Genomic DNA, 14,750 nt, shown 5'->3' with positions numbered 1-14,750 from the left:
TAAGGAATATTAATTCACACTAATAGGAACGGGATCTGTCCTTGCCTGCAATCAGCAGCAGAACTGAGACTCTGCACTGGAATATTAATGCCAGTGCTCCATGGGAGATGGAAACCTCTCAAAGCCACTTTGAAATTATGAGAATTAAACATTAGCAGAGCAGCACAGCAAACTGCAGGGCAGGTTTGGTTGCAGGGGAGAGTCTGCTGGAAAAGGAGGTGGAGAAATTCCCGGACTGAACCACTGCCTCCTGCCTGGTGCCCAGGACCCCAAGCCCACGTTGACCACTACCTGACACACCGATGTCTCATTCTGTGCACCCCTAAACCGGGCTGTGATCCCTGTTTCTCCTGTAAAACAGGAGAAATTTGAGTTCCCAGTCCTGGATTGAGCAGGTGCATCCTCCACACACAGCAGAACACAGTACCTGGCAGTGGTAGCGATGAGTGATTTCTTTCCATGTGTGCTTTGTTCTTCTATACAAACACTGTTATATTTGGGAGGGGGTGGAGGCAAAGATTTGTTAATTCCTAACAAGCCAAGGACAGCCTGTAGGTGCTTGGCCATGGATGAAAAGGGAGAAGTCTATTTTTCATTTTCAAAATTCTGGAGTTATATTACTCCCCGTTAAAACTAATTTAATTTTTCTTCTATTATTACAGGAAAAAGATAAGCAAAAAGCTGCTCTCCCTTAGCACATGCTAGCAAGAGGCCTCTAACAAGCACATCAGTGCAGTGCCTTACGGTTCCCGTACCCTCAGCAGCCCCACTAAGGAGCATGTAGGAAACTGCAGCGCATCAGTGCCGGAGGCGGCCACCTCTCCAGTCTCTCTTTTCCCGTCACTTACACGACATATCCTGTTAGCTGACCGCACAGCTCGCCAGCAGAGAGGCTGAACGAACAGGAACAGAGAAGGAAATCCAGCGAGAAGGGCAGGCTGGGCACCAGGAGGAGCTGCAGCACCAGCACCTTTGTTAAGGGCACTGCAGGAAGGTGCAGCTGGGCTGCAGCGCAGGGGAGAGCAGCCCCCGGGTCTGTTGGGCTTGACGGACCGACAGACTTCACATTTTCGAGCCAGAGGGTGAGCAGGTTGGGAGCCTGGGCACCCCGGAGCACCCAGGACACAACGCTTGGGCTGGGAGAGCTCAGGGCAGCATCACTAGGGCACTCCCAACAGCCGCCGGAGCTGCCGCAGTCTTCTGGGGCTGAAGAAACAGTTTTTGATTCATGTTCCTGCTGCAAATGCAGCGAGCACAGGTATTTCTACTACATGTGATGTTTTTTCCTCCACCAAATGGCTGCAGAGGTTTCTCTGTCCTGAGCCAAGAGAAGCAAAGCCCACAACAGATCCACCAGTACGCAGAGTGGGGAACCTGGCCATGAAGTCTCCACTGAAAGTCATATATCCCAGGAATCCCACTCCTGGGCTCATCACTGCGCCTCCATGCCCACTGTCAGAATGGTAACCCATGTTTACAGACCTGTCCCGCGTCAATGTGCTCCCCATCCCTCCCACCCACCCTCGCCCACACTGCAGCAAGCCCCCTGCTCGCCCTCTTCTGCTGCTCTCCCAGCTCACCAAACCTCTCTGGTGCTGGAAATCACTGGACCAGTTTCTAGCATGCGAGGTAAGGTCAAGTAATCACCACCACAGTTGTAAAATATCATACTATGCTTTAATAAAAAGCCCAGAGCATTACGGACCATAGGAAAACACTGGGTTTTGTTTGGTTTTAAAGTGTCCAGTTAAAACAAGCAGAAGACAATCATCTGCCTCTGCCAGCACACCTTGATCTGCAATGGATACAACCAGAACAGCGCAGCTTCCCCTCTTCAGGACTAGACCAGGTTTCACCACACTTTCTGAAGACCACATCGCAGCGTGAAACCTTCGCTGGGAGCACCGCTCACCGTGCTCCTTGGGCACCACGTCCCCAGTGTGCCCGTGTCACCCCACAGCCCCAGCCACCCGCCCTCCCACAGCCCGGACCAGCACCCACCACCATGGCTCTGCTGCCTGCACCCGTGGAGCACACAGCCTGCAGGCAGCAGAGTGTGGTTATTTCAGCATCCTTTGCTCCTGCATTACTTCTTTTCTCCTGCCCTTTTTGCTTTCCAGCAGTTCCCTCCAAGCCTCCAGCTTCTTGTCTTCTGTTATTTAAGACCCAGCTGGGATTTTCATCGCCCTGCAAATAACTGCACGCTGGTCTAACAAGGCCTGGTCCCTTGCTGGGTTTATTTTGTTCAGTGCCATGCATATAGGCAACAAAGTCTTGCTGGAGCAGAGACGTAGCTCAAAGTCTTCTCTGCAAATATTTGCTTTTTGTGCATGCTGTGCTACCATGGGAAAAGGTAGCTGTTGAAATGTTTTCTTCAAAAAAAAATAATGTTTCACATCTTGCATAAAGTTGAAAACACTGATAGCTTTCAAATACCAACTGCAGGGGATGTGAAAAGGAAGATAGAGGGAAACCAGCATAAATATTGTTAACCACGCCACTACTCGCAGTGACGATCCCCTGTGCGCTGTGGACATCCTGCAGGCTCCCGTGGCCGAGCTTCAACTTCTAACCCATCTCAACACGTTTTTCACCACAGTTATTTGCTTATTTATTAGCATTTTAGATCATATCTAGGATTTGCATGGCTTATTCTTGTCCATGGCACAATTATCCTCCACTCTATTCTGCGCTTTTTAAGAAATCAGCTTTTCTGCAAATGCAGCTTTCTTTCTCCTGCTTTGCCTTCAGCCTTCTCAGCATTGCTCCGTGGAAAGGGCCTGCCACAGGGAGCCTGATGCCAAAATGTTTCACGGCTACAAGGAAGGGCTGGGCACGGGTGGTCCAGCACGGAGAGGCACACCACGTGGGGCGTGTTCTCTGCATTTCCAGACGAAAGCACATCACTGCCATTTGGAAATAACACGTCCATCCGGGACGTTTGTCTCCAGTCATATGAAGAACTCCTCCTCTTCCTCCTCGGGCCTCGTTCCAGTGCTGACTCTTGGTGTTTGCAAGCGGAAGCCCAAGGCCCTCTGCCCTGCTCCTTTACTTTTGGCTGCCAAAGACAAGGGCCACGTGCTGTCAGGGGCGGGTAGGGCGATGCCAGCCGCACCCAGTGCTGGTGGCTGCAGGAGGCTGCGCAGGTCCCTGGGGAAGCGGCGCAGGGGGCAGCGGCCGCCTGCAGGACTCCCCACGGCCAGCCCCGTGTCCACGTTGGTCTCCGCTGGCAGCCGGTGGGCCCGGCTCTCCTGCAGCCCCCCGCTCACCTGTGCGTGCCGGGAGGGGACGTCCCACCTTGGTGGGGCCGCTGTGGTGCTCCAGGAGGAGCAGCAATGCCGGTGAAGGTCGCTGCCAGCTTGCTCCGCAGGGAGGGCTGCGCTGTGCTGGGATTTCGTTCTCGCCCCCAAGGCTCGGGCCTTCCGGCCCCTCTGCTCGGGGCTGCCCCGCACCACGGGGAGAGGGGCCGGGAGCGAGCCCTGGGGTCGTTCTGTGCCCGTGCTGCTGCGCTGGTTGGGAAGCCCAGCCCGTGTCTCACTGTGCCTGGGGCTGTCCTGAACCTGTTGAGGAAAAGTTGGAGAGAACCCTGTTAAAACATTGCGCTGGCTTTACTCCAGTGCCAGCGCTCACAGCGAGCCTTGCTGCGCTGACACCCCCTGTGATGCGTGCCATTCGGGGCTGCCCTCTGAACAGCAGCGGTTGTACAAGCCTGAGAGACGGGAGACGAGACACAGCGTGGTTAAAGTAACGCGCATGGAGAAAACCAGCCCCGGCCGCATGTACAAACCCCCGGGCTGTGAGCTGACCGTAACCCCGGGGTCTCACCGCTGTGACAGGCGGCACAGCGACAGCACCGGCACAGTGCCCGACACAAAGGAAATAGGATGGGCAGATTATTTAAATATCCAAATCACAACCAAAAAATATAAATAAATAAATAAATAAATAAATATAAAATCAGAGGTTGGAGGGGCTGTTACAATAGAAAACAAGCACACAGCTCAACTTCCCTCCTGCTCGTAGGTGCAATCCCCAGTAAGTATCATCTCAGCAAAGTCTGTCTGTCTGGTTTTACTCACATTCACACAACCATTGGACTGCACACGGGAACAGAAAGGGGCCAGATTTCTTATGACATTTATTTAGCACTTTCGCTCAACTGCAATTTGCTTGAGAGCTCGTAAAACCTATTGTGGGTGACGTTGCATCAGCACTGTACTTGCAAAACACCTGGCTTAGGGTGGCATGATGCTAAAATGCTGCCCTCAAACACAGTTATAAGGTAACAGCTTACTGGAAAGTGAACAGGCTGCTACCATCATTTTAGTCAGGCAAGGAAGGTAAAAAAAGTTAAACTTGACAGCTCAAAAAAAAAAGTATTAATACTTTCAATCTCAGGCAAGCAGTCCTGATGTTAATTTAACAGTACGGAAATATTCCAAGGATGTGTGCTCATTTATCAATGGCATCATAGCACTGGCAGATACCAATTACTGCATTCATAAATTCAAAACCAAACAGGAACAAGCAAAATCTTAATTTCCATTTTGAATATGTTCTGCTTTTTGCTGGAGGAAAAAAAAACGTTCTCCTCCCCAAACACCACACACATACCTGAAGCAGAATTTTATTTCCTTCGTAGTCCTGCGTTTGCCACCTGGTGCTGCTGATAGGAATGCACGGATGGGGCAGGAGAGGCACCAGCTGCCCAATTTCTTGCACCTTGAACTGCAAGGCCGACGACTCCTTTGGCTCTGCAGCTACCCCAGCGGGCAGCTGCTTCAGGCAGAGCTGGACGGCGATGGCTTTGGTCGCGTACAGCACGAAGACGCAGAAGTTATTTTTCTGCACAGCTGCTTCTTTCCGCAGGATCATCTCGTACAGCCCCACTGCATCATCGTAGTTATCAAAACTGCAGTAGAGGGTCACACGCAGGATTTCAGGGCCGCAGTGCACCCGCCTGATGCCCCACACGGGCATCTGCTCATCCAGGCCGTAGAAGTCCTGGTCAGCCAGCACATGAGGAGGGCTTTGCCCCCGGGCAGTCTGGGCACATTGGTAGCGCCAGGGCGGGTGCTGGAAGAGATCGTGGACCTGGAAAATCCGCTCTTCTCCCAGGTCCTCGTGCAGAAAAAGGAGGACGGATATTCCGGGAAAGCCGCAGCTCCTCTTGCGGTACCTCTCGTAGTATTTCTGTGGAGCAATCCGCTCGGACACAAAGAACAGTCGAACGTTGGGGCAGATCCACTCCAAGAGCCGATCCAGAGTTTGCTGCAGAAATGACGAGTGCCCCGCATTGGCAAGAAGATGCACAGTCATCAGAGGGTCTGCTCTGTCGCCCATCGTAAAGCTTCCCTACAAAACAGAACACAAATAGACAAATTGGTGCTCGCACCTCCTGCAGCGTTCGGAGCAGCAGTAACACGGACAGTGCGCTCTAAGACAAAAAAAAACCAATAATTTGCAAGCCTTGCAATAACCCAGTGAGGCGAGCAGGCTTGCACGCACGCGCACGAGGCAGGTAAGTGTGCCCAGCCACGGCAGGGCCGGTTCCAAGTCACTCACGTCACAGCAGAGCTCAGACGAAGGCTCATTGTCTGAGCCAGATCTGGTCACCGCGTGCACACCACCGCCGTGTCCACAGACACCTCTGCGTCCTGCTGGCTCTGCCCTGCGCACACCGTGACAGCGGGGACGGGGAGGCTGAAACAGGAGAGTGGTCCTGGGCCCAGCTGAGAGCAGGAACCCTCGCCTGCCCCCAGGGTGCTGCCAGGTCCCATGGGCCAGGTCCCACGGGCTGCTCGCCACCGCCTGCAGCCACAATGCGGCCCCGCGTTTGGAAACCCCAAACCCCGGCCGTGCGTTCTTGCAGTCAGCAGGCTGTGCCTCAGCTTGCTTTAAAAGTGTGTGATCTCCAAGAGTCACACCCTTCTGGGGCACACAGATAAGCTATTCTTTAAAAACAAGGAAGGAAAACAGTCTAACAAAAGGGAAAAGCCATGTGAACTGGACAGATAACAATAAGGGCAGATACGAATCAGCCCCGGGGCAGAGGCGCTGTGGGACAAGCCACAGCTCAGAGCTACACACCTCCCGGGGCAGGTATCTGACTGCTCGGCCGGCCCTGTCCCACTGTGCACAGCCCCTGCGAGCCCAGCACCAGGCTGGTCAGTGCTCCAATTCCTGATTTTTCCTCCTTTTTTTTTTTTTGGGTGCAGAGGGAAGCTGCTCTGCACCCATGCGTCTGGCTGTCGTACACCCATATAACCAGCACCCTTAAGTAAACAGCTGCGATTTTCCCCCCCCTTATTCCTTGGGTTCACATATTGGTATTTATTTTATCTTATTGTGTAGACAACACTTGGGACCCTGGACTATCCCTCCTCCAGCACCTGGACAACAAATGACACCATCCTGGTGCCTCCTCGCTTTGCAGCCCAGCAGGAGGGTGTACAAGTCAGGGCACCCCCATTTCCTGGTGAGCAGCGCCCACACCACAGCAGGGTTTAAATCAAGGCTGGGGACACCAAGGACATACCCGGTCCCATCTAACGAAGCACAACACAGCTGATACACCAGCTTTCCTCCCACACATCCACACACACAAAACAGTAATTCACTGAGCAAAAAGCCCACTGTTAATAAAGGCCACGTATTCAAAACCCTAAATTAGGACTATTTTTCTTTTATTATAACCTTAGCTTTATATTCAACTGAACAAAATCTTTAGGGTCTAGAGGTACAAAAATCTGTGCCTTTGCTTTCTTTTATTTAAAAGATCACTCTCACTGACAGAAAAACAGTCATGATTTAAAGCTGCACTGAGACCAATGTGCAATAAGATGACCAGCTAGAAAATGAAGAAAAAATTAATTTGCACTGATAGAGACAAAGCTACACACAACGCTTCCAAGCAAGTAATGACTTGTTGGGATGCAGACAAAAAAATCCAGCTGTTGGACAATTGCAGGAAGAGTGAAGACTGTGAGTGTTAAACCACCAGAACACCATACACAAGCTCCAAACACAAAATATTACTGAACTACAAAAAAAGGAAATGGTTCATTAGCTCTTTGCTGCAGGGAAGAGGACAAAGGGGCAGGCAGTCATCTGCCTTCCTGAGTGTGAGAAAAATGGGAATTTTGCCAGTACAAGAAAACACCAAAGCTGACAGAGTTTGTCAGGACCCTGATTGTGGCCAGAAACATGAGCACAGCATGGCCAGGTGGCATCAGCCCCATGGGTCTGCCTTGGGGTCACACCAAGCTAGCAGAGACTGCTAGAGCCAGGGTGGGTAAGTGCAGATGGATGTACCCGTGGGATGGGTATCGCCCAGTCCTACCCCTGCACCCTCACCACTGGGACCCGGAGCTGCCGCATGCCCCAGGAACACGACGGTGCTTGTCCGACTGGGCTGCCCGTGCCCAGCAGCAGCACAGGGAAGGAGCCAGCACACATTGTATGGCAGCATTGTGCCTGGCCTGGAGAAGAGTCCCAGCAGGACATGCTGTGAGTCTGTAAGGGAATGGCATCAGGCGGGTAACAGGGCTCTCGCAGTTTAAAGCGTCCTCCGATAAAGCAGCAAGGGGATCAGCGCTGCAGGCACCAAGCTCCAGCTCCTGCTCGGCCCAAACCAAACCGGTGCCCAGACGGGCAGGCGGCTTCAACAGAGGGTGCAGAAGGTCAGCTGCATCTCTCCTTTGCAGAGCAGGGACCTGAAAGTAGCTGCCATCCATTTCATGCGTCACTGGGTTTTACTTCAGCCAAGAAACCAAGCTACACGAGGAAAGAGCCAAGCACTGAGCAGTGTTGCTGCACGTGCTGGGGCAGGCCAGGGAAGCCGTCTCACCCTGAGCTGCAGGGATGGACCTGCCTGCAGGACGATCGCCAGGCCTCGTGCTTGAACCTGCAAGCTCTCAGACCAGCAGCTCCAGGCTGGGACACCCACCACTCCCACCACGAGGACCACAAGATGAACTGAACGCCAGCCTCTGCCCCAACCCCTCCTTGGGGGCCAGCCCCACCACCCGGGCCACGCACCATGTGGTAGAGGAGGGCTCTGCTCCTCGTCCACTTTGCTGCGGCACCCAAATGTCCACGCAGAAGGGCTCAAACCCAGGCCCTCCAACCTCACGGGGGTATTCTCATGCCCTTAATGTCTCTCCAGGGAACTTCCCCCGCACCGGAGGGAAGCCAGATGCCGTTCCCACCACCTCCCTCATTGCTTCGGTCTCGAGAGTTTTGACCTCTGCATCCATCACTTTTCTTAGAGGAGCAGAAGTTCTTGGATTTGAGTGGATGAGACTAACCAATTTCTCTGGGTTTTGTAAGAAAAAGAAAGTGTTGGTTTCACTCTGATTCCTGACTGATTAGTTCTTGCCTTCCTCTTGGCTTCCCCTTCCCCCTGCTTTCCAGCCTGGCTGCCAAACGGAAAAGCACATTATTCATAGTGACCAACCAAACATGCCAAGAAAGATTTCTTTAAGTGATTAGAAAAATAATAGTTCAGTCCTATGCAAAAAATCAGTTTGCGCTCACAAAATACATCAGAGTCTAGTTTTGTGTAAGTGCATATGAAACACATACTTTACCAACCACCAATATATTCACTAGTAAGCTCTGCATAAAATAAACTCCAAATGTAAACAGCTAGCAGGTACTTTGTTGTGTGAGGGCTCAGAGCACTACCTGCTATATGTTTCAGATCTTACGGTGGAAAGGCAGTGCAGAATAATTAATAATTCCTTTTCCTAATGAGCTCTTGCAATGCTCCCAGTCCTCTGAGGTGCTGAGCCCTTCACTCCAGCTGACACCCGCAGGACTGATGATGCATCACAGGATTTAATCCTAAATCCACAGTAACTTCCATAACGAAGCAACTTGATGAGGGTTTAGGCTTCGTACACTAGCACATAATTAATTTTCAGGAGAGTGACTCTGTTACCTCAGCATCTCAGGAGCAGGCCTCATTAAATCCACGCAACGTCTTGGGCTTCCTTGCTTTTAAAAGATTTTTTTTTTTTAAATGCCAATCTCAAGCTCTTCCTACAAGGACAAAAATATTAATTCACCTGCTAGGCAACAGTTATCTGCAGCACACACACTACTGAGCCAAAAAGCAGAATTAAGGTCTTACTTGAATACAGTAAGCTTTGTAAAGAGTCTGCCTCTTGCTCCAAACTTTGTGCCTCCAGTTCATCATAGCTGCCAAGTAAAAACCCAACGGCCAGAAGAGAAAATCATAATCTAACCTACTGCACTTAGGAAGGCAGACTTCTTTTCCTTCTTTTTAACAGGCTTTAAGAGAGGAATCCAGCAAGGGTCTGTCAGCAATGAGACACACAAAACTGAGAGCTCACCACACACAGCAAGTCAGGATCCAAGCAGAAAAAGAAAAGAAAACGAGAAAATGGAGCCATGAGGAGGAGAAGGAAGGGGAGGCCGGCAGGGCTGCAGCTCCTCCCGTCGACAGGACACAGCCACTGGAGACTGCCTTAGGAAACACTGCTCCAGGCGATGCACAGGGCGGGCAGGGTTTCAAGGCTCACCCAGGAGTTAAATGCAGACAAAAAGGAATTTCCTCCTGAAAAAAGGAGTCTCCAACAGCAGCAGGCTGGGGACACAGCATCCCTCAGCAGCACAGGGAACAGCCACAGGGCAACCAGGGGCAAACCACGCTTTCCCTGTGCACTTAGCAGCCGTGCTTAAGAAAGTAAAGCAAAGGAGTTATCCTCAGACAGCACGGAGCTGGTGCTAGGACAAGGCTGGGAGAGCACCACCAAGACAAGGCCCATCACTGGCACCGGGGCAGACCACGAGCCTGCTGAACCTGCTGCAGGCTTAGAGGCAGCCAAGGTTTTACCATCCGTGCCTGAGCGATCTCTCAGGAAAAGGAGCACCTAGTCTGAGGCCCGAGTTTCCAAACACACACTGACTTCAACAGGAGCTTGAAAACCCCACGTTAAGCCAGCACCATTGCCGTGATATGAACAAGGCTGATAATAACCCAGCTGCCAGGCACAGATCAGTCCCAATTCTGCTCAAACAAAGGGAAAGGCAACCTGGAGAGAGGAAACTGTGGCCCACAACAGCGTGGGCGAGAGGCAGCCACCGGCACCCCGCGCTGTGCCATTGCCATCCTCCTCCCTCCTGCCCCTCGGCTGTGCATGGGCATATTGAAATAAGGCAGAGACTTGCAGGATCTCGTGAATTGTTCATTTAATCAGCTTACATATAGCATGGCTGAAGACAACTCAAGGAAAAATTCTTGGAAGGCCAGCAGCAGACACCGGCAGAAGCCGCACCCTGCTGGGCGTTAATGAGAGCAAGTCACCAGGAGGCAGGGAGCTCGCCAGCAGGCCCAAGCTTTGGCTCCAGGAGCAAATCGGGCCTACGTGGTGTGAAGGCTTCTAATTACTCCCGTTCCTGAGGGCGACTCTCCTAAGATACGGGGTAATACGACCCAAATTCTAATTAAAAAAACCACCACCAGCAGCCTTGGCCTGGATCCCACACTACACTGGAATTGCAGATTTGCATAATTAATTAAGCTGATAACAAATGCTGTGACAGACGAGCTGCAGGAGATTATTAGCCTCATCTTTAATGGAATTTCAAGAGAAGCAATGTCCAAGCAAACAACAGTAAATACTCACAGAAGTTGTGCACAAGGTCTAAGAAACAGAGGTTGCTGGGATTTGGCACGTGCCCTCGCAAATTTTGCAAACAAAGGGCAGCATGTGGAATCACAGTAAGGCAGCATCGGGCCCTAATGCTGCTTTAAGGACTTCCCTTTGTGGTTTTGTTCCTTCCAAGAACAGCAGTAGTAAGGGCTGTTTGCAAACAGCAACTGGGAGCTGTGCTGCCAGGATTCTCCGTCCCTCCCAGCTTCTCCTCGGGCAAGCAGCAGCGGGTGGCTCCCAGGCCCCGTCTCTCCAGAGGGTTTCTTCACCTCTGTGCACAGCTAACTAACACGGTTCAGCTGCTCCAGGACTGGAGGAGGTGAAACAGGCCTGTCTGTCCTGAACAGCAGCACGCTTCCAGGCTTTAGGGGAGTGTGCCTGCTCTCAGCAGCTGTTTATTTCAGGCTGTCTAGAGACCCAGGCAGAGGTTGCTGTGTTAGTCACATCCTCATCACATTTGTGAGTTTCTTTGCAGGCAAAAAATACGGAAACAAAGGTGAGACAGGGATTGGTACCGGAAGACTTAAGGACCAGAAGCATCTGGCTCAGGTGCTGGAATGAGGCAGAAACACTGTGCTGCAGGACCGCAGTTAGCCATGTACTTCCCTGGAACAGCCAGGCCATCGTTTCCTTAACAAGGTACTAACCCTCAGGTCATTTCCACCCATTTTAGCACAGTCCATGGGCTATTCTAAACCAAGTCACCATCCAGGAGCTAATACTCCCAACCCCAAATACCCAGAATACAAGGTGGCTCCCACCATGAGCTCCTCTCCCAGACAAAAGTGCCTCTGGGTGCTCAGCAGCAGGAGGGGAGCAAAGACGGGTGGCACCCGGGGCTCCTTTCCCCCAGCACTCACAAAGCCTCACCTGGGCAAAGTCTGTCCCATCTCCACATCCCCAGTCACAGCACGTGGTGCCAGTTATGTACCTTCTTTTAGCAGATTGGCTTGGAGTGTTCGGGTATCAGTTTCTCCCACAAGAGTCTTGCCTTGGCAGGCCTCAGACCTGGGTGTTTGGAAACACAGACAAAGGACAGAGCCACTGCATGGCTCTGAACGGCTGACTGCACAGCAAAACCCAGGTTGTTACAGCACAGAGCAAGGGCCAGAGCCTTCTTCAACAGATGAGTTTCCAGTATGGCTAGAGACCTCTTTACTCTCTCTGTTCCCTTTTTCCTTGAAGCTTTAGTAGCTTGCTGTCCCTTAAAAACTTGGCTTAATTTCAAAGTTTGTAAAAAATAAATTCATATTAGATATAAATACAATAAGCTCCTTAAAGCAAGAGCCAATGCTGCATCTCGCATATACAGGATAAATACAATATAATCACTGCTGAGGCTCGGGGTACTACCCTAATGAAATTAATAAATAACTAAGATTAAAAACAAGAGAAAAAACACCAGAAAAAAAGATAACACTAACAGCCCACATAGGGAAAGAGCATAATTGTCGTGGGCAGTAAGACAACATCTACACTGGATTTTCAGAGCACAATTCTTACTCGAGCTAAGAAAGGAAAAGCTTAAAGCACAGAAGCAGAATGATTTGAGAACCTCGAGCTATATTACACACCTTGGAAAAGTGTTTTCAGTCGTTGCTTTCTATTTGCCACTTCCTAGCTGGAATTTCATTTCCTTCTTGCTTTTCCATTTCTGATGGCATTATTACCCGAGCAGATTGACTGTAAAATCTTATTCCACATTGATATTACCTATATCCACAGCAGATAGACCAAACCAAACAGGCACATGCAGGGCTCCTTCACCTGGGTCCCAGCTCAGACTTGACTAGCAGTGGGTCTGATTTGAATGAAGACCTCTGGAATCAGGGTACATGGTCTTTGTGAAATCTGCTTCCCCAGAAGAATGCAGTTCCCAGCTTGGGCCGAGGAGCGCGATGAGCAGCAGTTCCTTCAAGGGAACAAGTAACTGAGATCTCTTTTCACTGAGCACCCAGAACTAAATCATGCAGCCTGGGACTTGGGATAACTCCTACAGATTTTGAGAGGCATTTTGGCCAGGCAAGACTATGACCCATAATCAAACCACAGCTATGGTGTTGGTCAACTTGCTATTATCATAGCTCTGTTCATGTGAAACTTGAGTGTTGTACAGTGTCAGCAGGAGAAAAGCACCTGTAGTAAATATGCATATAGCAGGGATCTTATAAAAGCTTGGTGTTAAAGAAACCAGTGGGTACCTTTGTTTTCAGTACTTCTGCTTAGCATATTAGTGCTGCCACTAGCTCTCAGACAGCACGCAGTGAGTTTTCCTAAGGCACTGAGCAGTTATTTGCCACTGCCTGATGCTGTTCTCCTCCAACACAACCTGTGCAACAAAACCACTGCGTATGATTTTGCCCAACGCTATGCTTAATGTTAAATGCACACTGCAAAAATTGAGTTAATAATTAACTCAGAGAACATGAAACATGAACAGGAGATCACTGTACATTTCTAAGAGGTGGAGAGATGTTCCTTTTGGGAGGGCTAAATCCCTCCCCTATTTCCATGAGAGGGTTTCTGAGGGGTTCCCTTATGAAGGCTGCTGCTGGCGAGCCCGAGCACTGTCATACCATGGATCTGCAGAGCTGCTGCTGGAACAAAGCTCAAGGCACCAGGACTTCAGTCTAGACAGCGCTCCTTACTATCGTTCGCCTCGTTTCCTTAACCCCCAGCCCAAGTTCACGGTGCACAAGAGTCATGTGCTACGTCATATAGTGCACCCCAACCCCGTAACACACAGCCAAAGGGAAGGTTATACTAGTTAGAAGGGAAAAACAAAACACAAAAGTAAATGATAAGCACAATAAATATATTCATCACTGTCCAATAATCCAAACTCTTTCTGGTGCCTTTGGAAATCCGCTGAAACTTTTTCAGCTTGCAAGAAACATTCAAGAAAGAAAATCTGGCACTATAATTTGAGAAGTGCATGTCCCGTGGCTAGACTGAAAACTCCCAATTTTCAGATTCCTTTTCCAGACCCAGTATTGTTTTGTTTTATCTCCTGGCCTTGCACATGTAACTCCCAGTTCTTCTTTGCTTAGTCCTCAAGCAGGTCACGTTCCGTGGGAAGGGAAGTTTCTTTTCCTGACCCCATCCATTTTGAACTATCAAAATTCAGTCTTAGAAGTTTTGAGTCGGACACTGTAAAAGCAGCTGATGGGGGATGTCACAGGGTGTTTAACAGAGCTTTTAATAGAGCTTCAGTTAAAATAAAAACGGGGGGGGGGGGGGGGGGGGAGGGAGATGCTGGGGTCCATCCCCTCTGAGCATGCTGCAGCTTCCAAGCATGGCAGCGCTCCACCACCGCCCGCAGGATTCAGCAGGAGGAGCGGAGGAGCAGTCGTCAGGGACAGAGGCTTCCTCAGCATCTGCTGTGCTCGTGGCTCAGTATAAAAGCCAAGTTTTTTGGGGGAAAGGGGGGGCGAGCTGCAGGAACAAGCATAGGTAATAAAGCATCCCTGCTGTTAGCGCAGACGCGATTTCTTCTCTGACCCATAGTCACTCATCTCAGCAGCGTTAAGTGCACCAGCCTGCACAGACAGGCTCACTGCCCATCAACACCGCAGTTTCAGGGAACTGAAGAAACAAAAACAAGAGCAGGACCCCGACACAAATGGGGCTGTTGCACAAGCTCAGCATGCACCAATGCAGCAGCATCCTGCAAGGTGCAGGAAGAACCCGGTCACACCAGCAAGGTCACACCAATACGGCCGAAGCCCCGTGCAGCCGGGGAGACCTACTGGAGGGGCAGTCGCCTTCTGAGCGGCAGCCCCGCTGAAGGAGACCACCAGACCACAAAAGCTAAGACAGGGCGTGCTGATAGGCCTGCTGTTGCTTAGCACTGGTTCATCACAGCCGTTTGCTAGACAACTAAAGGTGTGCCACTATTTCTATTTAAAAATGCACCTCTACACTTCTATACTAACACTCGTTTCTGCCACAGCACACACAGGGTTAAAAGGCAGACAAAGTCATCCGAAAGATTCAGAATGTTCAACCCAGTCTGTGGGCACATCCCACAAACACTTCCCTACATCCCGAGGCACAAAGTTAGATAGA

At 50.7% G+C, this 14,750-nt stretch overlaps 1 protein-coding gene across 5 annotated transcripts; it reads right to left on the bottom strand.

The window, feature by feature from the left end:
- Positions 1-1,655: 1,655 nt before the first annotated feature.
- Positions 1,656-9,763, bottom strand: FAM124B (family with sequence similarity 124 member B). Of its 5 annotated transcripts, none has more exons than XM_083847983.1 (3): positions 9,360-9,763; positions 4,615-5,355; positions 1,656-3,560 (listed from the first exon to the last, which is right to left on the bottom strand). In XM_083847983.1, the coding sequence occupies exons 1-3, from the start codon at positions 9,417-9,419 to the stop codon at positions 2,952-2,954; spliced, it is 1,410 nt and encodes a 469-aa protein (XP_083704109.1). In that variant the 5' UTR covers positions 9,420-9,763; the 3' UTR covers positions 1,656-2,951. The 5 variants fall into 5 exon arrangements, with proteins under 5 accessions (XP_083704109.1, XP_083704108.1, XP_083704107.1 ...); XM_083847982.1 differs by lacking the exon at positions 9,360-9,763 and adding an exon at positions 9,137-9,264; XM_083847981.1 differs by lacking the exon at positions 9,360-9,763 and adding an exon at positions 5,649-6,142.
- Positions 9,764-14,750: the final 4,987 nt, after the last annotated feature.

This window comes from Anser anser (genome assembly GCF_964211835.1).
Source record: "Anser anser genome assembly, chromosome: 9".
Lineage (NCBI taxonomy): Eukaryota > Metazoa > Chordata > Aves > Anseriformes > Anatidae > Anser > Anser anser.
This window is presented reverse-complemented; position numbering and strand designations above follow the sequence as displayed.

Excerpts from the sequence above, each read along its gene's own strand:
- FAM124B (XM_083847981.1), bottom strand. The coding sequence starts at position 5,780 with ATGGGACCTGGCAGCACCCTGGGGGCAGGCGAGGGTTCCTGCTCTCAG. Across the intron at positions 5,356-5,648 it reads AGAGCCAGCAGGACGCAGAG|GGAAGCTTTACGATGGGCGA; the intron begins GTGTCTGTGGAC and ends TCTGTTTTGTAG. Across the intron at positions 3,561-4,614 it reads GAAATAAAATTCTGCTTCAG|GTTCAGGACAGCCCCAGGCA; the intron begins GTATGTGTGTGG and ends TTTCCTCAACAG.